Source organism: Lynx rufus, unplaced genomic scaffold, assembly GCF_022079265.1.
Source record: "Lynx rufus isolate CCGP_SWC_20201006 ecotype Redwood Valley unplaced genomic scaffold, mLynRuf1.p SCAF_4, whole genome shotgun sequence".
Taxonomy (NCBI): domain Eukaryota; kingdom Metazoa; phylum Chordata; class Mammalia; order Carnivora; family Felidae; genus Lynx; species Lynx rufus.
This window is the reverse complement of record NW_025814856.1, coordinates 125,460,818-125,485,167: the sequence shown is the minus strand read 5'-3', so window position 1 is coordinate 125,485,167 and position 24,350 is coordinate 125,460,818. Positions and strand designations below refer to the sequence as shown.

Below are 24,350 nucleotides of genomic sequence, written 5' to 3'. Positions count from 1 at the left end.
ACAGAAAAGAATTACAAATGGGTCATTTAGTAGATCAGAAAAAATGGCCACAATTATAATCAACTTGTGACAGACAAATACAAAACTTTGAAGATACTGGGCACAAAGCTCTGGATATGACACCCTCCACCAGAGAGTTTGGGATGGTCTCCAACTCACAACCATGGTTACCTTTGAAATTCTGAGGAAGTTGGAGAAACCAAAGAGGTATTTAGAAGGAGCAAATAGGAAGTTAGAAAATAGAAAATGGAAAAAAGAAAAAAAGTTAGAAAATAGAAAATAGAAAAAAGAAAAAAGGGATTGGAGAATAAAATGAGTTGAAGGAAAGGCTCTTCGCAAGAAAGGAGAAACTGATTTCAGAAAAATATTCTTTCTCTGAATGAATTCAAAAGTTCTTGTCAAACTATATCTTTTGTAAACACTCAAATGGTATAAACCAGTAGGTACAGCAAAGCCTTTTACACATTAAAAATTTACAAGTACAAGAATTATTACATAATAAAAATAAAGTTCTAGAACAAACCTTCCCATATTTGATGCTTTTTTACAGGGGGATGACATACCTTTATAAAGTCTGAGGTTGTTGGTTTTATTTTCTTTCATTCTTCCTTCCTTCCTTCCTTCCTTCCTTCCTTCCTTCCTTCCTTCCTTAGGTTGTTGCTTTTAATCCAAAACTACCTTACCAAGCTTTAAACTAGCCACAGGACCTTAACTTAGAATTTTAAATTCTCATTCACCAAATGGCATGTTCTCAGCACATGAAACTCACTGTGTTCCCAGTGCCCAGGAGGGTAAAGGGAAGTCAAAATGGGATTCATTGCCTAGAAACTTCAATCTTGAGTTTTGACTCTGAGACTGTTGACAAAGTTTTGATTTCCTCTCTCGGAACATGTAAGAGAATGGTAAGAGGCCGCTCCACTACTAGAAAGAATAATTTAGTGTGAAATATATTTATGGCCATTGCCAATTTTATGTTCTGGGACTGCGAGCAGACAGGGAAAGAGGAAAGAGATGCTGAGAGCTCCTTGCTAACTTCATACTACAAGGCACAAAATCCTGAGAGCCTCTCGGACAGGGAGACTTCTCTCCTGCTGAGGCCTTCAAAACTTCAGCTTCTTGGAGAAAAAACAAGTAAGACAAAGGAAAGTTTTTCTGGCTTCTAAATCATACTGGCCTTTCCTCTCTGAAGAGCCAGGCCGCCGCTGCGCCAGATGCGGGCGTCTGGCAGGATCTCTGTAGCCAGAGGATCACATCACACTGTTTGGCTACACAAGCCCATGGTTAGTGCTGCTCCCCACACACAGCCAGCCAACAACAACAGCCCTTCTTACCATTCAGCCTTGACCCTATGCACATGCTCATGACATTCTCAAGGACTGTGCTGAAACTGAATGGGAGAGATTTGTTTGAAGATTTGTAAAGATAGAGGAGGTAATCCAACCTGACCCCATTAAATATTCAAGTTGAGAGTTCCTAAATTTTGAGAATTCCTAAGTATCTACTTCCAAAGAAGGAAAAGCATTTGAGAACGCTGCTTAAATTTGAATTTGAGTCTGTTCTGACATTCCAACAAGTTACCATTTAAAATTGAGCAGTGTCTGTGTTTGAGGGCACTAACCAGACTCCCACTGAGGTCTAGTTGACCTGGGCAACATCATAAAAGTCTGTTAGTGGGCCTTCCAAACCAGAAAAAAAGCCAATGCATAGATGATTTGATTGTGTTTTCCAAATTAAGAAAATTAAGCTATTTATCTTGGGCAGGGTGGTATTCAGAACTTTCAAATTTTAATCAACTGTTGGTAAATACTATGATTAGAATTCTTCATTCTTAGAATGTCAAAGCCTTGGTATTGTTCATCCATTTATCCATTCAGCAAATATTTGTTGAGTGCCTACTATGTGCTAAGCTCTGTTGTAACTAGTAAGAATATATCAATGAACAAAACAGTGTCCCTGCCCTAACAGGGCTTATATTCTACCAGGGCAGGAGTCAAAAAGAGAGAGAGAGAGAGAGAGAGAGAGAGAGAGAGAGAATAACAGAGAAAAAAAAAAGGATATCAATGGCAATTAAAAAGCTATGGGGAAAAAAATAAACAAGGTCAATTTGATAAGAAGGGTCAAATGGCAGAGGGAGTTGGTAGCGAAGTAGGGTCACCATTTGGATACCAATGGAGGATTCAGAGCAGAGGGAGGCAAACCTTTAGAAATGATTATTCTAGCAGATAACTAACTTCCATTTTACTTCATCCTGATTTCTTAGCACAATGTCAACCTGGCAGACCAGAAATAGAGTATCATGTGATGGGATTAGGCAGGAGGGAAGGTCCTGTTGAGTGTGAATGCGGGACCTTCTTTTGTACCTTCCATCATTGTTTAGACCTGTGCTCTCCAACATGGTAGCCACTCATCACAAGACTACTGACTACTTGAAATGTGGCTAGTCTGAAAGAAGAAGGGCTTTAGGTATGATATACACCCCAGAAGTTGAAAATGTAGTATGAAAAAAGAAAAAAAAGAATGTAAAATATTCCATTAATATTTTTATAATGCTTATGTATTGAAATGATAATATTTGGGATACAAGGGGTTAAAAACAGTATATTATTACATTTATGTCACCTGTTTCTCTCTGACTTCTTTCAGTGTGGCTACTAGAAAACCAAAAATTGCAAATGTGTCTCACTTTCTATTTCCACTGGATAGAGCAGGGTTGGAATATTACTAGAACAGTGCTTAGACTTTCCCACGGTGTCTAAGAAGATTCAGCAGCTCTTTAAATGGAGAGAAAAAAATGACTCAGACTGAAGAATACTGTCTCCTTCTGAGAAAAGAAAGGTACTGGTGCTTCAAGGCAGAGAGGCAGCATGTTCATGCCACCTTGTGTAGGAAGGACAATAATCTGACACCAAGAAGCTCTCTGGTAGGTTTCTTCTCTGAACACCAATCCGGGAAACTCTGGTTTAAAATATTTAGGTATGATATGCAAACGAAAATCTAAATTCAAACAGGCTGCCACTGAAAGGACTATGACTAAAAATTATTCAGTCCTGCAGGAAAGGAAGGCATCTACTAAGTGCTGTTAGTAGGCAGGACACTATGTATCATCCCATGAAATCCTGAGACAGCCATCTGGGACATCTTTTATTTAAAAAAAAAAAAAAAAGATAGGGGTGGGGGTGTTTGGGGCTCCAAAGCCCTAAATTTTCTTTGAAATCTTTGATTTTATTTCCTTAACAAGAAGCAAGAGAACCTTATCTTTTCCATTTTGCATAAAACTCTTCCTACATGGAATAGCTTTGTAGGTCCTGTTTGCTATGGCAACCATGTTTAGATGGAGGAAGAAGACATAAGGTTCCTGGCTATTTTTTGCCAAGAAATGGCCCCCTATTTTATGAATGAAGAAAGTGGGGCTCAGAAGTATATTCATTTGCTGAAAGAACAGAGCTAAATTAAAACCCCGCTCCACTAATTCCAAAGACTATGTCCTCCCACCAGGGCACATGGGCCAGATCCCAGGTGGGATATACCGTATTCACCTGTCATCTATCATGTGACTCTACTAATATTACAGTCATAGCTACTGCACCCTGTGGAAAACTCAAGCCTCTTCTGTACCAACATTTGGACAACACCTGGGATGAGGAAGCAACACTTAACATCTGCAGAGCTCTCCAGAAACAAACACAGCTGAAAAGGCCAGGTGACTCTCCTTAGAGAACATCAACGCTCTTCCAGAAAACCCTCAACCCCATACCATTTGGTTTTATACTAATGTGGAAACATGTCAAGGCACTGAAATGCCTTTCCATCTCTGAGCGATGAATCTAGGGTTGTATAATAAGCTACAACCTACACATTCAGCAACATAAATGATAGAACCCAGCAACTGGAGTTCTATTCGTGGCTCTCACTCCCCACCTGTTGTACTGTCTTACCTTTGCGTTAGGGGGGAAAAGAAAAGCTTCCTCTACTTCTAATCATTGTTCTGCAAACAAAACCCACAAATACATTTCATGAGTAAAGACCTTCACAAGATCCAAAATGGATGAGACCCTCTTGCTCCTCATTCTAGATATGTTAGAGGCACCAGACATGTCTTGATATTTTAGAAAAGCTTTATGATTAAGAGTCAAAAATCTTTTTAGTTTTTTAATATAAGTTGTGGTATAGCTACAATAGGTAGACTTTTTGCATCTTTGAACATAATTTATAATAATAACTATTTTAGGGGCACCTGAGTGGCTCAGTTGGTTAAGCATCCGACTTCAACTCAGGTCATGATCTCACGGTTCATGGGTTCGAGGCCCACGTCAGGCTCTGTGCTGACAGCTCAGAGCCTTGAAGCCTGCTTCAGATTCTGTGTCTCCTTCTCTCTCTAACCCTCCCCCACTCATGCTCTCTCTGTCTCTCAAAAAAAAACAATAAACATTAAGAAGTTGAAAAATAAAAATAATTGTATTAACTACTCATTTAATGGTGCATTTGTCAAAATTCATGGAATATGTATAAAAAGAGAACAAGTTTCACTATGAATAAATTAAAAATTAATGCATTAATTTTTTTAAAAAAGTAAACTCTAAAATGTAATGATGACCTATTATTATATTAGAAAAAATAATTCTATTAGCTGGTATTTAGAGTCCATCAAATAACTTACTTCCTTGGAAATTTAAGAGCTTTTTCTGAGTTGGGAAATTACAGAACTGAAAAGGTTCTAATAAGCCCTTCCCGCCAGAAGCAGGACAGGACCCCAGTTCTCCTTAGCCTGGCCAGTGACCTTTTGCCCACCACAATGCCCCCTAAGGGATACAGGACACATCTGCATGCTCTAAAACCATCCAGAACAATGTAGTAGCAAAGGGAAAACTTTTAAAAACACCAAAAACGTCACTGCACTTTTCCTAGCGCTTAGTCAAATGCTTTTACTTACTGATAGAAACTTAGAGTAAACATCCAGTTTGGTTATAAATGCAATCTTGCTTCAACGTATGAAAATTTTTGCATTGGGAAAAATCCTTACAGCCTGATGTTTTTCTGGCCTGTGTTCTGTTCTTTCAGTTAGCGGCCTTAGTTATTAAAGACAGCTGTGTCCGTTGCTTATGAATATTATGGATGCTGAAAACCTAATAACAAAACCAAAAATTCTCAAGAGTCCCCTCCCTCTACTTTTCTTGAACTTGAAGCTGAAAAGAAACACATTTCCCACCAATGTCAAGAACTCTCACTCCTGTCATCTACCAATCACGTTCATAAACTCAGATTGGTATGGGAAAAGAACCCTAAAGTCAACACAGCCCTACAACCAAAATGTGAAAGTATATTAAAGCTTGTTTTGTCCGATTAAAGCATGAAAAAAAGTAAGATGTGTATCAATATGAATGATGTGGTGAGAGTAATTCTTCATACTCATTTTGAAATTAAAAAGTAACTTTTCTATTATTGAATTTTTGTTCTTAAAACATGACCAAAGTATACTCCTTTGTAAGGAATAACTGCTTTTATTGATGTTTGATTACATTACAAATTTATATTTAATCAGACCGAAAATGAAACAGGTATGTTTTTTCCCCTCACTAAAGAGAATGTCATGGACAAACTATGGCCTTTGTTTTTGTTCCTTATGAGTAGCAGTTTTTTGTGTGTGTTTAACTCCAGCAATATTCAGAGGTTTAAAAAGTCCCCACATAGGACATCTGGAATAGAATACTGTTAATCATGATCAGATTGTCTGATGCTGATGTGTATCATAGGGAACAGAAGAGGCCCTAGAACAAAACAGCAGTGCACAGAATTGTGTGATAGATAATATTTGACACTGGATATAACTTAGGTTGTTTATACATTTCATGGTGCTCCTTGTACAGAAGGTTCATCCAGATCCTGGAGGCCTGTCCCCTTTCCAAATAGCAAAATCTGCTTGATATTTCAAGCTGGACCTTCTAAACCACACTAAGTATTTAGGTGGGTTTACAAGGGATGATTCACTGCACTGACTCAGTGTAGGCTCAGGGATGAGCTTTAGAAGACAATGTTGGATGTGTGCAGGGGAAATATTCTTCTGTGTGGCTCCCTGCGATCCCAACACATTGCTGCTTACATTAAACAAGTGGTATCATTTAAAATTCCACTCAAAGGGAATGGTGGTAATTGAAGCCATTCACAGGACCACAAAAGCACTGCCACCCTCCAAATTGAACATTTGAATGACATTTAAAAGGTGCCAAAATGTGTAATCAATTCATTCAAAAGATAATTCCTGAATATCTCATGTGTACAGAACTCTGGGATGGTTATTCAAGGAGAGACCAAGATGGCAATGAAAGTGAGTTACACTACTTTATTAAAACAGGCTATCGTGCTGAGATACTGATGAGAATCAAAGCACAGCAGCTTAAGGATGTCTGGAAATGACAGGGAGAATGGAAGCAGGAGGGAAAGGAAAAGGGAAGGAAGAGCACAGGGAGGGGAGGGGGAGCCATAAAGCAGAAACAAGGAGCAGACCCATAGTACTAATTTTTTAAAAAATTAAGTTTTCGTGGTAATAACAAAAACAAAACAAAACAAAACAAAAGATCAAAACATCTGGAAATATTCTCAAGTATCATAACACTGATGTTTTATTCTATTTTGTTGACAAAATGGAGTATTTCTTTTTACTTTTATTAATAGATGTTTCCTTTCCCTTCCTCCCACACCACAGAGAGATACTTTCTGACACTTGCCCTCCCATGAGGCCGAGGCATCACCCTCACCCCTCCCTCTGAACACGGCCACTTAGAAGTCTCCTTGTCAGTTTTTGGAATGCCTGGGTGGCTCAGTCAGTTAAGTGTCTGACTCTTGATTCCAGCTCAGGTCGTGATCTCAGGGTCATGAGATCAAGCCCCACGTTGGACTTCACACCGGGCATGCAGCCTGCTTGGGATTCTCTCCCTCCCTCTCTCCCTCTCTCTCTGTACCTCCCCTCCTCTCTCTCTCTCTCTCTCTCTCTCTCTCTCTCTCTCTCTCTGTCTCTCTCTCAAAATAAATAAACTTAAAAATTAAAATAGAATAAAATAAAATACTTTAGATTGGATTCTCTTCCCTCTACAGATTTATCATAAACCCTTCAAGTCACTATGCTCAATGAAAGAAAAACGTGAATATGTAGCTTATTGCCTTGAGGATTGAAACAAAGTCCCAAGTAGGAAGTTAGAAGGCTCTAGATTGTATAACTCATTTCCAAGAACATGGATACTCCAATCAGAAAGTGTAAGACCAGGCATTTAGTCAAATATTTACTGTTTCCTACATGCAAGACAGTGCACTCAAAGGTGTAAGGCACGTTATGCTTGTCCACAAGAAACAAAATCTAAACCACAGAATGAGGGAAGGTAGGAAAGGATGGAAACAAGAGTCCCAGTAGAATAACAGCCTGAGAAGGGATCAGGAGGGATCTTTCACACTCTGAGCCACGAGACAAAGAGAAACCTGTGGGGAGACAGAGAGACTGCAGAGCTGTGGGTTAGGAAAGAGGCATTGTAGAAACTTAAAGAATAGCTTAACTTTAGCCTAGGAACAGGTACAGAAGATCACTGTCTCAAAATGAAGGGGTCAGAGGTGGAAAGAGAGGAGCTTAAACAAAGAAAAGTCTCAGATTAATTACATTTGAGAGGTAACAATGTAGACTCACATTTTGTTAATATGTTTGGATCAAGATTGGAAGAGAAAAGATTGGAAGAACACACAGGATTTTTGGCAAACTCTGCCAGTATCCAACATGCAACATACACACTAAGGAACAACTATACACACAGCATTTTTGTCTGTGCTTTTAAAAACACACCTTTGCATAACAAGGAGGAGATGAATATCCTTCATACATACATACATACATTCAATAGAACTTTAAGCACTCGGTAGAAAAATGAGAAATAAAAACACAAGTTACAGAAAAAATACAACAGACTTTGACATATGAATAATATTCAGTTTCAGAAGTAAAATGTCAATGAAAACAAGGTTTACAAATGAAAAAACACTCTTGGTGCAAGACATCTATGTGTTGAAGATTGAGGTGGAAATTAGGGCATCACTTACATGAGTTATTTTAGCAACACACACACACACACACACACACACACACACACAGAAGTGTTCGTATCCTTGACCTGTTAATTATACTTCTATGAGTTTAGCCTAAAAAAACAATCAGAGAAACAAAGAAAGATTAATTTTCAAAGATGTTTGTTGTTTACTCATAACCGTGAAAACTGAGAACAGCATTAGTTTTTTAATACCAAAAAATGACTAAATAATTTATAGTATACTGATAGAATATTATGTAGCTATTAAAAATATTTTTCAATTTTTGGTGACTTTTTAATGAGATGGAGATATGTTCACAATATAATGATAAATGAAAATAACCAAGATACAAGACTGCATATAGAATGTGATCCTATCTAGCTTTATAACTATATGTAAATATGGAGAAAAAACGTTGGAAGGAAATGTATCAAATCCTATGAACAGTGATTATCTTTGAATTGTACAGTTGTTTCTATCTGTCTTGTCAGATAGAATCCCACCTGGAATTTTTATAATTATATAATTATACATAATTATATATTCTATACAAATTATATAATTTATATAGTTGGTACATATTATCATATAATATCATCTTATACTTTGTACACGAAAAATGCTGCAGGGTGGTTCAATTTGGGATGTATTTTTAATATACCCAAGTCAATAGATTATAATTGTCTGGAGATAAAAATGAAATCTCCTTCATCTTTGAGTGCTCAGTGCCTAATATACTAACACATAGCAGACAACCATCGTTAAATTAATAATGGTTGGCTGGCTGTAGAGATAAATGATGGATGAAAAGATGGAAGGAGGAATGGCTAAACAAATGGGAAATTCTTCAGCATTTAGTAAAATCAATATCCTTCCTGGATTTTCAGGAGATAAAGGGGGCTCATCATTGTGACAGAACTTAAAGAGTATAAAAGGGAGAGGGGAAAAATTGACGGAATGATCTTTGCAAGGATACAATGGGATGAGATTTAACCAATCGAGCTCATTTTCTTACCAAATTCTACTCAAATATGTAAATGCATCTGCTTTTAGACGGATAGGAGAAAAGCAACTGCTCAAAAGCAATCATACAATTGCCCCTTCATTCTACCGAGAGGACAAATATCCACTCACAGAACCACTGAAACTCATGCCCAGGGGAACCCAACTCCTCTGTATAATCTCTAAAGAAGGCTCTCCCAATTGCTGCTTCAACTCTGTTGGTGACTACTGCAAGGGATAGATAGGCCCCATCAGATAAACATTTATTTCTATCTCTTTAGAAGCAGAGGCAGTGAGACTGGCTCTGTCCCAGCAACTATCACGTGTTCTTTGTGTATTCATAATTTCTTGGCAAGGAAACACACTATAGATCACAGTGTCTCTGTTCTCCAACTGATGTGAGGGTAACAGATATGTGTTCTTCATCCACTCTGGCATCATGGTGACATATACTTAGGCTGAATGCCCAAGGCTGAAATCTGGTATGAGTTTAAACTTGCTTAGACTTGTGAACTTCTGAGAGAGAAGTGTAATTCACACTTTTATTGTGTTTGTACCTCTTGCACCAAAATTGCACCAAAAATGCTCACCTCACCATTATTTCTCTCTCAAAATTCTGGTTGCTCTTCACTCCATAGATTCAAATGGCATTTCCCACTTCCAAATGCCTATAATCAGACATAATATCTCAAAATTACACTGATTGGTCAGGGGGAGGGAGGGTAGATGAGAGAGAAATGACATGTGGCTTTATAATCAAGCAGTTCAAGATTTCAATTCTTATTAGCTCTTTGATCTTAGGCAAGCTTTTAAACTCAGAATCTCAGTTTCTTCACCAAAAAAAAAAAAAAAATGGGGCTAATACCTCCCTGGATTGCAGGACAATTTTGAAAATTAATGTGAAATCATTACAAGTATCTGGCACAGGACACACACAGTAAAAGTAGCTATTACTACCAATAATGCTCCTGTAAATAAATCATTTGCTATCTCTTTTCAAAGTATGTGTTTTCCTATAAATGTTCAAAAGTCATCTAGAAAAACTGTCATGTTATGTAGAAAAATAACTTTATAGGCTGCTTCAGTTATAAATTATATAAAGAAATAAGCATAAGGAAGCTTAGAAGCCACAAAAAATAAAGACATACATAGGGACTAAAATCTAGGATTTGTACTGAAAACATATGAGGCAGGGCTAAAATAGGATTTCAAATATACAACAGTTATTCCCAGACTTTTTAACATCAAAAAAAGTAAGCTTCCTGTTGATGTCAGGGACTCCTTAAAAGTACTCAACTAGTAATACAGATAACTCAACGAGGCTCATGAACTCTTTAAGATCCCCCTTGGAGCCCTGGCCTCGCTGTTCCCACCAATTCTAGACTAGTATATCATATGAGTCTATCAGTACACCACTCCAAATCAAGACCTTACAGTGAAAAACCCACCTTCAACTAGATCCTGCCACCCAAAGCTCATAAATATCTCACCTTTGCCTTCTTCCTTCTAAAACATTACTTTAAGCCTCTGTCAAGGTAATAACCAATAAACACAGTAAGCAAAAAACTTGGCTTTGCCTTACAAACAGGTTATTTTGGTGGCATTTTCAAGAAGCAAGAATTTGACACTCCCATGACAACAGTTGTACATTTATGGATTCTATCTAAAGAGAATGGCATTACAATAGACTTTCCAATAGAAGTCTTAGCTGACAGATTACAACTGCTCCGATTCATTCTAACATAAAACACCGGGATTCAGAACCTCATGATCTAGCCAAAAATAAGTATAGCACCAGCTACTTCTCTAAGCAAGTTGGAGGCCCCTCCTAGTGGTCAAGTGCTATCCACATCTTAAAGAAAAGACTCTTTTTTTCAACTGACTATTCAAAACCAGGAACTTTTTGTCCTCAGGGTGCTGGTACATCCACAATGCAAAACAGAACATTCCAACAATTATACCAACATTTCAGACTACTTTTGAAAACTATTCTGAAGGTTTGGGGCCCACACCATTTAGACAAACTGCCCACATTAATCCAATTCACTCGATAATTGCTCAATTCTCCAATTTATTGCCCAGATGTAGCCAAATTTCTCCCTGTGGATAAGGAAGATATAATGACAGCCTGTGTCTAAAATGTGCCAAATTGCACATATTACAACAAGTAAGGGAGAGGCCCTGTGAGAAGTTTCAGGCATGGAGGGTCCCAAGTCCCCATGCAGGCGGAGCAGCCGTGTGGATGGGAATATGTAACTTGGATTGCCGTGGCATCACGTGACCACAGAAATAATGAGATGTCTCACTGCTTCCTATCGTAGGGAAGTGCAATCCGAAGCCGAACACACTGGAACAGGGAGAGGTCAGACATGTCTCCCCCTTACTTCAGGGCAAGGTCAACTCTAAAAGTTGCGAATCATGCTCTCTTTTCAAAGCTCTGCCACAGCAAGTGGTCCTGACAGTTGGCAAGTGCTTCCTGCGGTTGCATCTTCCTGCTGCCATGAGTAGTAGGAATCTTTGAGGCTTAAGGCACACGTTCCAGAGAAGACCTCTCCAGGGAAGTCATCTGCATTCCATACAAAGCAATTTATTATAAGTGCTACAGCAGCTGAACATAAATCCATCTTCCTTTCTGAGCTCATCTACTGTGATGTGCATCTCTCTATTCCCTGCTGAACTTGCAAAGACTAAACGTGCAGGGGGAAACTAAATTAGCAGAGTGGAGAGAGAGGCAATGGGGAAAGAAAGGAAAATCAAACTCAGCAGTCATTTGTTCATAAATTCAGCAATTACTATGTATGCCCATTACATATCAAGCACTAAGGATACAAACCATTTTTCTCTCATGGAGTCAAATACAATCGTCACAAACAAACAAATCTAATTATAAATCATTTTAAATGTTTGGGAAGTAAAGTATGGGCTGCCCTAAAAGGTTTAGCAACATGACCTGATCTCATCTTGAGAATCAGACCGAGTTTCCCTAAAAAGGAAATGTTTGGGCTTCCGAGTGCGGGATAAGTGGGTATTAGCTAAGCATGGGGGGTGATAAGGAGAAGAAAGGAGAGAAAAGGCAGCCCAGGTAAAGGCTATGAGATATTAGACCATGCTCCTCAAACTTTATTTGGCAAGTAAATCCTCCAGGGATCTTATTAAACTCCAGATTTCAATTCAGTAGGTCTGGGGTAGGGCCTGGGCTTCTGCATTTCTAACAAGCTCTCAGGTAAGACCAACACTGCTGGTTGGGTCCACGCTTTGAGTCATGAGGATCCTGAAGATCTGCCCAGGGGCCAGAGCAGACAGAATGTGGGAGGGCCACAGATGAGGCCAGAGAGCTTGGGGAGAGCTCGGGCCAAGCCAGGCTGTGCAGAACATCTTAAGGAATTTGGTCTAAGAGGAACGGGAACCATGAAGATCTCCATTTTCTTTGTTCTCTCCAAATAACCTTCTTAGGAGTTTCACTTTCCCTGGGAGACAGCACTTTGCAATATCTAAAGTGTAAGTGAGAGCAAAGGTGTTTATGGACTTCATGGCTTCTAAGAGCCAATAAAGTACAGCTCCTTCATCACAGACAGCCCATTAACAACCCATGTTTATTAGTAAAAATCCTCTGAACTTAATACGCCTTTGTCAGCAAAAGTAATTGATCTTGGCCAGTTAATTTGGCTCGTTTTGCAGACTGAGGACTTGCCACTCTTTTAAGAGTATCCTACAACTCTGTGGGCTTTACTCCCTTCGGTAAGGAATTTCCAAGAACGCTGAGCCCATAGGGTTCTTAAAATAGTTTACTAAAAGAGAACACAAACATCTCTCATTGGCACCTTGGTCTTTAGTCTTACAAGTCTGAAGACATTGGGTTTTACAGAAATGTCTGTGCCAACTGCCACCATCCTGTTCCCTGAAAACTTGACCAAACAAAGGCAAACGGAACTGCATGCTGTCCAGTTAGGCAGGTAGTAAAAATTCAAACTTAAACAAAAAAGAAACAGATGCAGGCTTTAACCAATGCTCGGTATACTTTATAAACAATTCTTTGCTTGGTATACTTTAACCAATGCTTGGTATACTTTATAAACAATTCTTTGCTTCTGTGTTAGGAAAGAATCCTCCTCTTTCCATTTTAAAAGGAGCATAGGACCTGTTCACACTGAACACGTGCCATAGGGAACGCACTCCAGTATGACTCAGACAACTCTATAGAACAGCCAGAAGCACTCCAGTTTTCACCCCCCTGATTAGTATTAGGGCTCTGGAGAAGTAATTCTCTTGGCTCTCTTATTTATGTAATGGGTACATGGGGGTTATATAGTTTAACAAGGGATAGTAAAGCGCTGCATTTTTCTGTGAGTCACGATGATACTCACACCTAAAAATGTTAGATGCTCTGCTTCTGGAATGAGTAAGAGCAAGAGGTTGTGAAATCCTCCCCAGATATCGTCACACGTTAGCATGCTCTCAACTGTCTGGAATGCCGTATATACTGGAATGCCTGCCCTAAATCGAGGATGTAAAATCATGCGCAAGGCATCTGTTTCATTATCTAAGGAATCCATCTCAATAAGATGAAATGTCTTTTCTGGTGGTCTGCCCCTGTCACCACATCACAAAAACATGGGTAGACCATTTTCACAAATTCAGAGAGTGAAACAAAAAAGGGCCGAATGTAAAATGTAAGCCACATGGCACCACATGGCTTATGTGATATCTCCTTGAGAGCGAGGAGCACCTTGGAGAGTTGGTAAGTCATCCATCAGAGACGGAGTACACACGGAGGATGCCTCACATGTGCATGACTCTGTATGGGGTGCTCCCAGGCAGGCAGAACCCTAATGAGAACGGGATATCTACCTACAATAGATTCTCCCAGGCAAGAAGGCGCAGGTCAGCTCTGAAGGGCAGAATTGTCACTGGAAGAGAAGCGATTACTGGGTTTCAGTGTCCTACGTCATAAGACAGCAATAGAAAAGAAGAATACTAGTGACACTGAACACTCACAGTGCTCAGTGGCAAGGTTAGAAAGACATGCAGAAGCTACAACCTGCTACCTGGAAGTGTGTGTGTGTGTGTGTGTGTGTGTGTGTGTGTGTGTGTATGCACGCACATGTGAGAGAAGGAGGAAGGGAAAGACGGCAGGTGAGCTAGCCAGTGAGAGCCTTAGGAACACAAATGAGAAAACTGCGGTTGCTACCATCTGGGGAATGAAGTGGTCACCGAGTTAATTGCAGTGGGGTGGTGATAACAGACTTTGAAAGCTCAAGCACTCACCAGGTGAAGAAGGAAAAGAAAGGAGTTCCAGACCAGGCCAGCAGCATGAGCAAAGGAAAACACTGATCGTCCAGTGTTCTAAAGATGTGTGCATGCATATATACATACAGGTATATGCGTGTGTATGCATATATATACATACATATTTAGAGACATGAAAATATTAATGTATAGTTCATGTGTGTACATGTGCCATATACATAATCAAATATGCTGTAGCTGACTATGTTGCTGCCCCACCTCCATCCTCTCACCCTTACCACATGAGTGTGCATGCCAGACTCCCAACGGCCAGCACCTGTGCTTCTTCCTCTCACTGCTAGAGGCCACTTTGTCACCTGAGTGGCAGGCTCATATTGGTACCCAATCAATACCCCTCTGGAGTAGAAGGGAGTTGCTGTAAACATATCTCATGTTCTTCACCTCTCAGCAGGAAATTCTGAGGCATGAATCTCATACTGGCTTCCAAAATTTGTCCGGCAGGAGTGCACTCTGGTCGGGTACAAGGATACTTGCTTGGTTGGGTACAAGGATACTTGCTTGGTGACACCCCCTCGCCAGGGTGCCTCCCCTGAGTCATCACCACACTCCTCTGCCAGTGTCCTCTCTAAGGAAATGACTTACATGTAAATCCTTATCTCAGGGCCTGTTTCTGGGGGAATCCAAACTTGGACATGTAAATGTGTGTGTTTGCATTTATATTTATAAGCATGTTTATATAGATTTGTATAGTTATGTGGATATATACACTTGTAGATATAGACGTACACACATACAAATATATATGCACACAGATACCACATACATACCCCTGGGCCAGTCTGTACATTTGCAATGTTACTTCTAAAGCAAACATCCGTAGTCATCACTTTCAAGAACAGGGCCATTTGCTGCCAAGACATTATCTTTTTTTTTTTTCTTTTAGGGTACTACATCAAAAGGCAGCAAAGTGAAAGAATATTAAAAATGAGGTTATTTTAATAACAAGCTACAAAAAGACAAAGCTTACACCTCAAATTTTTGTGTCCACAAAAAGAAAAACTGCTCTCGGGGCCCTCCTCATATCCAAGCCTGCATACAAATGTCCAATCCCCAAGCAAGAGCTCCCTCCTCTCTTCTACTTATCTTATTAGCTTAAAAACTGACATTAGGAACATAAGAAAAAGCCATTCACTGCCCCTTATGTGTTAAGGGTGGCAACACAGAGAGCTAGAAAGAATACAGGATTAGGAAATTAGGAAATTAAAATACAGGAATAGAGAAAAGATACAGAATATATGTCTGGAGAAGACTCACTAGCAGGAAAGCTTTGGCAAGTAACATCTCTGGATTTTTATTTCTTCAATTGAAAATGGAAGCAGGACTTCCAGGTACCTGAACTTGGCTCTCAGGTATGTTTTGTTCAGCATGCTTGTGTTTACAAACACAACAGATCTGAATGACTTGAGCACATTTGAGTTTGTGACCCCTGTACATATAATTCCTAAACTCATTCGCAGTTCCCAACATTGGATAACTTTGTGTGATTGTCACCAGTAAAACCGCAGCAGCCTTCCATCCTCCTGCCACCTGCTGAACTTCCTCTCCAAGGAGGCTTAGCTGCCTAACCTTGGCCCACCTTTATGGAAAAGACAATTCATACAGATGCAGATTTAAAATTTCCTACTGAAATGTGTCTTGTTTTTCTTCAATTTACCCAAAAGAATGAGACTAAATTTAAAAAAAATTATCAGAAAACTTTACCAACATGGAAGAAATAAAATTAAGACATGGGCAGCAGTTAATGGCTTATTTACATAAAAATAACATAAAACTATTTAAACATAATTAGCAAGAGGAGAAAAACATGGCAGTTGAGTCTGAATATGCAAACTTCTGTTTATCAGGAAATTACTTTTGTATTTTTGTATATTATTATAGTATTATGGGTATTATATACCTCATATTACATACTTCTTATATACTGTTCTCTCTGCCTCCCTTCCTTTCTTTACTTCTTTTCCCCCATACAAAAACCATCACTCTTGGTCATGTTTACCTTAATATGGACTGTCTAGGTTGTGTGTGCATGTCTGATGTAGGGAGAGGGAAAGACTTTAGAAAAGACATGCAGAGAAATGGCAAATGCTAAGACTATGATTTATGATGGTTCACATTTGATTCTACTTTGGTGAAATTAGGATACTGACGTTCTCTATGTATGTTTTTTAATATTCTGATATGCATACTATATGTTCTTCATTATAAAAGATTAAAAGTTTTAAAAATATATGGTTGTGCTAATTCCCTACTGTAAATAACCTGGAGCACTGAGTAAGACTAGATTCCCCATCGTCACCATTACCATCATCACCACCAATGATCTTACTCCAAATTTAAAATACATTTGTTAAAAAGATCCCTTTAAAATTATAGCATACGCCAAGTTTCTTCTTTCATTCCTAAGCACTCTGAAGCTATCCTCTGTATATGAATTCAAGTCAAAAATTCTTAGAAAGGCAAGTCTATGGCTTTGTCTCACTAATCCCCACTCTGCTCTGAATCTACAGTTTAGTGGCCATTTCCTCCAATCCATCCCACCCCCCGCCAGTGAAAATGACCAAGCCTCAGATTAGGTTCTCTCGCCCCACAGAAAACACTGAAGCAAGCTGCACTTATCCCCATCTGCTTCCCATCTGACTACATTGAATAACTCAACAGCTGCCTCAGCCAGAAGCTTCTCTGCCCCAAAGAAGAGAGAACCCAAATCTTCCCAAAGAAGAAGGCAGTGGAGGGAAACCAGCCTCCCTCCCTCAATCTTCATTCAAACCAGTGATTCTCAACCAGGTGTGATCTTGCTCTCCAGGAGACATGTGACAACATCTGCAGACATTTCTGGTTATCATAACTGAGGGGTGTAAGTGCTATTGGCACCTAATGCGTCATAACCAGGGATAATGCTAAACACCCTACGATGTACAGGACAGCCCATACCACAAAGAATTACCCACCCCCGAATTGCAAGAGTGCCAAGATTGAGAAACCTGCCCTAGAGCAGCAGACTTTTTCCTTGGGTCCACATCTGGAGGGAGAGGAGGAAAGACTGTAAAGAAACTCAAGGCTGTTCTTGGTGGATCTCACCCACAATGAACCAGAAGGAACACCCTTAGAACATCCAGGGCAATACTTACAACACAGGAACACCTGGTACATTTGTTTCCTTCTGGCTGAAATTCCTCCCCTTCTCGGTACTGCACACCCTCAAACACACAACCTAGAAAGCAAAGAAAAGTTTAGAATTAGGGCATGAGCCTTTGCTCAGCTTGACACGATGCTTCTGTCCACTGCTCATCCATCTCCCTCATCTAGCTCCCACCTCCACCTCCGCCTCTACCTGGCAGAGTATCCTCTTTAACCAGGGGACAAGATCGCTTCATAGTTTAAAAAAAAAAAAAAGTACAAAAGAGTGACAGGAGTCCAGAAACCTGAAGATGCTAGAAAGCAAATAAGATGATGGAAGCCAGGTCAGCCCAAGGGGGAACACTGGATAGTGGCGAGCCCTACAAGTCTAAGGAGCTCCCCATGACCACCCTGACCACAGCCAGGGGAACTAAACCCCAGAGGGGCTGCAAGAGGCAAACAGGAGAAGGCCAAGTGAGAGAAGTCCACAATGAGCCACACCCAGCATATGACACAAATGACATGACCACTTGGTGAGTATCCAGGGAATATCCAGCCTCTGTCAGGCTCTTTGTATCCCTGATCTCATTCCATCTTCACAGCGAGTCTACAAAGTGGGGACTCTTGTAATTATCTCCATGGATGAGGGAAATATGGCTGAGAGAGAGGAAGTAATTCACCCAGTTGGCAGGTGGCAGAGCTGATATTCAAACTCAGCTCTGACCTACCAGTTGCACCACACACAGGGTCGGGCACCAGGGCAGGAAGGGGAAAAGGCACGGCAGGAGATGCCACACAGTTTTTCAGACCTACCCTACGTGATATTAAAAAGGCTTAGCCACTAAGTTTGGCTAAAACTAGGATGAAAAGCCCAGGAGGTGTCTCCAATTCAGAATGATCCTCAGGACACTGCTGTATTCTTTTTTTTTTTTAATGTTTATTCATTTTTGAAAGAGAAAGAGAGAGCAGGGGAGGAACAGAGAGAGAGGGAGACACAGAACCCGAAGCAGGCTCCAGGCTCTGAACTGCCAGCACAGAGCCAGACGCGGGGCTTGAACCCATGAACCATGGGATCATCATGACTTGAGCTGAAGTCAGATGCTTAACTGACTGAGCCACCCAGGTACCCAGGACACTACTGTATTCTTAAGAAATCCCACAAATGACTTGAAACACAGGCTGACCAGTAACCCCTGTGCCAAACAGGCCATGAGAAGACTGTCAGCTTATGGCTGACACTTTCCTCAGGACTGTCTTCACAAGATGCTTTGCCAGAATAGCTGAGGTCACTTTCCACATGGTAGACAGTGTCGGAACGAACACAGTAGTGCCAATAATCAGCAAAGGGGGCTCTTGTGAGAGACTGACTCATGCCCCTGAGAGTATTTAAAGGCCTGCCACCTGAAGTCATCGACAGAACTCACCAAACTCTTGAAGCAGTTGGTTCTTGATAAAAGGAAACAAGTATTACCCATAACCACCTAATCTGGCTACAGGACCTATTCATTTTAAATCAAGACATGGAGCCCTTTGTTCAACTGAAAGACATGAAAACAAATGCTACTGAGTCTGAAGCTAAATCACTGAGGGAAACTGTGGTTTTAAAGTCTATTTGATACCCACACCCAGAGCTAGCATGCAACCACCTCTTTGCTGTTCCCGCTGATGCAGAAAGACTCAGTAAACTTGGGTCCCTCCCAGAGGCTGTATCTCAGCATTGTTAATGATGGCAGGTGCCCAGTTGTCTCCTTTCAAAGCACGCTTCCAACAAAGGGTCTTCAATTCTTTCATGTGTTTGCACACTGGTTTTGTCACAGATTGCCAGACAGATCAACCACAACAATCTACATTTGACAACTTAAATAAAGGAATTTTAAATGAAAATTCTATGTAAACTGTTCCCATCACAACCCACCATCCCTGAGTAAAGAGTCAGACAAAAGGAAAGAACCGACAACAAGAATGTCCTGAAATCTGTTTCAGGAAGAAACCGACCGCAGACTGTACGTGTTTGTCATTATGCAGAATACCATTCTGTGATCAATGACAGATGTCAGTCCTTCTGAATTACCAAGGAGAATACCCCATGGCTTTCCTTGACCGTCCCTACCTAGACTTGGCTGAGTCCTCCCTCCCAAGACAAATGATAATACAGTCTGGATGTGGCCTCTTCTGAGTCTTCTGATTTACATCCCACAGGTTGGCCTTTGAAATTAAAGACAGAGAACAGAGTTGATTCTTGACCCCATCACCAAAGGCACACAGCCTGCCGAGGTGTCAGGGGGCCAGCGTGTGGCCCTGGCAAGCTAGCTTTTAAAGATTTGTCTCCCAGGGCATCTGGACCCAAGCAGAACAATTATTACGGTGTGCGTTTGGGGCAGAGGGGAGAAGTAGGCAGTGCAGTATAGTGGCCAAGAAAGAAAAGGGACCAGGCCCCAACTCCAACTCACAGGCCTTGGAGAGGTCCTTATTCTCACTGGATCTAATTTCTTCTTGTGCGAACTGCGGACATAACTCATCCCTCCCTGGACGGTCAGGAGGGCTTAGCACTGCAGTATGTGGAGGCACAGAGTTCAGGCTTTCCTTCTAGGGAACTCAACCAAAAGCCAAGCGAAAGAAGCAGTTGCTCAAATATGATAACTTCAACTGCTGAAATAAACTCACTCAGCTCTTTGTATACCCACATTTTCAAAGGCAGCCTAAAAACACGACGATCTCGTAACCGAGGAGGAATGTTACATACACTGAGTTGATTCTGTACCAATAAAGCAGCAGTCTCTCCAACACAACCGAATTCATATTTAAGAGCTACAATAAATTTTAAATCTACATGGCATATAAAATTTGCTCTGTTATCAGTCTTAAGCTTGCCGGTGTATAGGAATTATCTGGGAGGCCTGGATTCCGCCCTCAGAGATGCTGATGGAATTAGTCTGAAATGCAGCCAGGGCATCAAGAGTTATTTTTTAAAGCTTCCCAGGTGATGTTAATGTGCAGTCTAGAGAACTACTGATCTAACTTAATAAGGTCCCTTTAGGCATTTAAGGGTATGGTTACATAATACAAAGCATTTAATGCATTCAGAGGCAAAAGGAACACAAGCTAACTCTTTGATAGATACAAAATAATTGGATTATGGAAAGAAATCTTTTACTTTCCACCAATTTTTGGCCTTCTTGTAAGCTCGTCCAAGAATACAAGCTCCACAGAAATCCCAATGTGAAAAGGAAATCTGGCTCAAAAAAAGACTGTCCAGGGAACTCAGGAAGGTTAGAGGTAGTGGAGAGCAGCTGTCTTTACTGTCATTCAAAGATGAGAAAAAACTGGATTCTTTGATAGGGACTCAGGTCCAGGCTCATCTCAGACTGTATTTGGGTGGGGGAGGGGAAGCAGCTGCCTGCAGAGGGAGCAGGGCTCATGTTTGCAGAGCATCTCAGCATAGTACTGAGCCATTCCCCAGGAAGGTTTGCAGAACAGAAAGCCCCTTGGAAACTGGGTACTGGTTGTGAGTATCGCCTCCAGTGAGGAAAAGCACTGAGAGTAAAACCAAAACTCAGAACATCTGTCTGAGAGCATGGGCCAGGGGCTTAAAGGATCAGAAAAAAATCTCTCACCTCAAAATCCCTGGGCTTGTACCTAAGGGCAAGAAAAGATGCAGGAGGCCTTTGTAATCCTGTTCAGAAAAGTAAAAGGAAACACTCTAGCCACTGGAAGGGAAAGATCCTTTGCTGTCAGCTAGGCAGTGGGGCCCTCTAAAAAGACAGTGGATTCAACTCATTGCACCACACCGAAAACTGAGACCGGCAAAACCCTAAGCTAAATTCACTTAGGGACCCAGCTCTCAGTTTTCAGAAAACATCTGGTCACCTCATCACCAAGGCAAGCTCTAGCCAAGATACTGCAATATGAAGCAGTAAAAAGACATTTCTGGAAACAAGAGAAAGCCACAGCTTTTCCTTCCAAAGTAAGCGTTACCTGTGGCCCTGTGGAGTGGAAAGCAGGCCTCTGGAGCCTGGAGCACCCACGTGCCAAGACCTACAGCACATCGCATTCACGCTGGGCACACCAGAGAGTCCAACCGGACATTTCTGTGCAAAGGAGTTTGCTCTCTAAACCCGTTATGTACACAGACACAAAGTGAGGAAAGTTCCAGTCAGGAGGGGGAGAATCCTGCACTCTTGAGAGAGCTCACGGAGATTTCACAGTGATGTGCTGTACCGGGGAGTCTAGCAGCCTTCCCTTCCTGAGAATGTTACCTGGACATGTGGGGCAGCACGTTCCCAGATGCTTGGAAGGGTTTTTACAATGAACAACACATCGCACCTCAGACTCTGTGACAACACCTTCCTGAAAAACAGAACGCCACAAACATGTCAGCCCAGAATTCCCATTGAGGAGCGATTCACTTTGGGCAAGTAACCAAGGGCATAGGGGAAGAGTCCAAACACAAGAGTGCAAAGGAAGGTGGGTGACAAGTCCAGAGGACATGGCACAAATGAGGTCACATCTCCCGGCTCACACCCCTGATGCTTTCGAACTCAGGGCACAAATCCTGTCTTGACCCTGTCCTCAGTCTTTCTCTTTGGCTCAAATTTCTTTCTTTTAAATCTAGTATTTAAGACCGTCTTACTGCCAGTCGGTAGTTGACAGAGTCTAGCGTTCATCCACAATTGTTTTAAGTTGTCAACACTTACTCTATTTTCTATAATTGTTATTCTACTTTAAGCCATTAATTATGAGGCACAGAGTACAAGCATAATACCCCAGCCTGGCATCTGGAGACCTAATTCCTTACCACACTTCTAGAAATAACAAGGCCAGCTCTGCCTTCACTCAGCCTCACATAGAAAGCCTGGCTCTCAAAAATCAAACGATGAGATTAGATAAAACTACTTTTTTAAAATAATTTTTTCATGTTTATTTATTTGTGTGTGTGTGAGAGAGAGAGAGAGAGTGGGGAAGGGGCAGAGAGAAAGGGAGACACAGAATCCGAAGCAGGCTCCAGGCTCTGAGCTGTCAGCACAGAGCCCAACACGGGGCTCAAACTCATGAACCACCAATCATGACCTGAGTTGAAGTCGCACACTTAATTGACTGAGCCATCCAGGCGCCCCAAGATACAACTACTTTAAAGTTCAAACTATATATGGAAAAATAGAGCCTTTAGATCTTAATGATGAAATCAAATGACTCACTTGCAAATGGATCTTGGGATTCTAGTATTTTAATGTCAATTGAAACATTTTTTAAATTAATTTTCAGAGTTAGCCTTTGAAGAATTTTCTCCATATTCTCTGTCCATTTTATAAGTGGATTTTGTGTGTGTGTGTGTGTGTGTGTGTGTGTGTGTGTGTGTTTAATTTTGTTTTGCAGGGAGGGGTGGCACATGCTAAGAAAAAAAATTAACAATTTGACAACTGGATAATTTTCTTCATCCTGTCTGCTACCATATTATCTCAATCCAACAAGGAAAGTTATATCCTAAATATCTTCGTATCTGTCAGGCCTGAAGATTCCACTACCAGAGGAATTTATTGTGGTCTATATCACATTTGGAAAAGAAAAGAACAACAGTCAAAATATCACAATATACCACATCAAAAAAGGATCTGTGCTTCAGTTATATAACTGAAGCAATACAAAAAGCTATGGCCCAAGATCAATTTCCCTTCAGTATCTGCAATCCAGATGGAGGATTCAGATTTGTTCCCAGCATGAATTTCCTGTCTGTGATCTTCAGATTTTTCTCTTTAGTAAGAAAAGTAAAAGTGGAAAATAAAGGTAAATTTTTCACCATCGGAACTCTTTTGGTAGGAGGATAGAAGAAAGAAGCTAGAATTCAGCTCAAATGGAAATAAACCAGGTAGTCAGGCTACCTGTCACCTGCCTGGTACACCTATTGTGCCCAGTCCATACCTCTACCATAAGTGTCTTTAACCACAGACTGACTTACTGCTCACGTTACTCTATGAGATGTACCATCCTCACTTCACAGGAGACAAGACTGAGAGGTTAGAGAAAGAAACACGTTATGTGAGTAGCAGAGCTTGTATTTTTTTTTTCACTCACTACACTGCACTCTCTCCTCTGTTACTGATTTCATGCCCTGAGAAGGGAAGAGCTTAGAGAGTTCGCAATTGTCTCATCGTGCAGAGAAGTGTCTTAAGTGAAGCCCTCCCTGAGGTACCAGTAAGTGGCTATTTCCCGCACCCACAGGTGAGGTTTCATTCCCTAACAGAGGAAGAAAATAAGCAGGAGTGGGAAGGTGCCAGCTGAGCTTTTACAACTACCTTAGAGGGTTGCTTTTAGGACTATTGAATGAAATGATATTTTAAAACTGACAAGTAGGACTCAGGCAAAGTTTTTCAAAAGGAGGAGAATGAATGGGGTGCCTGGGTGGCTCAGTTGGTTAAGCATCTGACTTAGGCTCAGGTCGTGATCTCTCAGTTCGTGGGTTTGAGCCCCACGTCGGGCTCTGTGCTGACAGCTGGGAGCCTGGAGCCTGCTTCAGATTCTGCATTTCCTCTCTCTACCCCTCCCCTACTCTCTCTCTCTCTCTCTTTCTCTCTCTCTAAAAAATAAATAAACATTAAAAAAAAAATTTTTTTTAAAGAAGGAAAATGAAAAGGCAAAAGTTCATCTTTGGTAGATAACATCCCCTCTGGGCTCTATTCTGCAGTTCAGCCCTTCCTGACTCCCAGGGCTGTTAGTCCTTGAGATCTCTTCCAATAATAATGGGATATTCCCGCATCATTCTCTGTGGGCCTGATGAGTAGCCGGTGACCAAAGACGATAGGCACTAGGAGTTTCAGTGTCCACAACTGAAAATGGCTTCATGTGCTACTCGGTCTACAAATTAT

At 40.9% G+C, this 24,350-nt stretch overlaps 1 protein-coding gene across 1 annotated transcript in view; it reads right to left on the bottom strand.

Annotated features, from left to right (window-relative positions):
* Positions 1 to 24,350, bottom strand: part of BMPER (BMP binding endothelial regulator) — a 251,126-nt gene that overhangs the window by 168,739 nt on the left and 58,037 nt on the right. Inside the window, exons 5-6 of the mRNA XM_047096890.1 lie at positions 21,747 to 21,837; positions 17,502 to 17,584 (exon numbers count right to left, since the gene is read on the bottom strand). Coding sequence (XP_046952846.1) covers positions 17,502 to 17,584; positions 21,747 to 21,837 — 174 coding nt within the window. The remainder of the gene's footprint in view (positions 1 to 17,501; positions 17,585 to 21,746; positions 21,838 to 24,350) is intronic.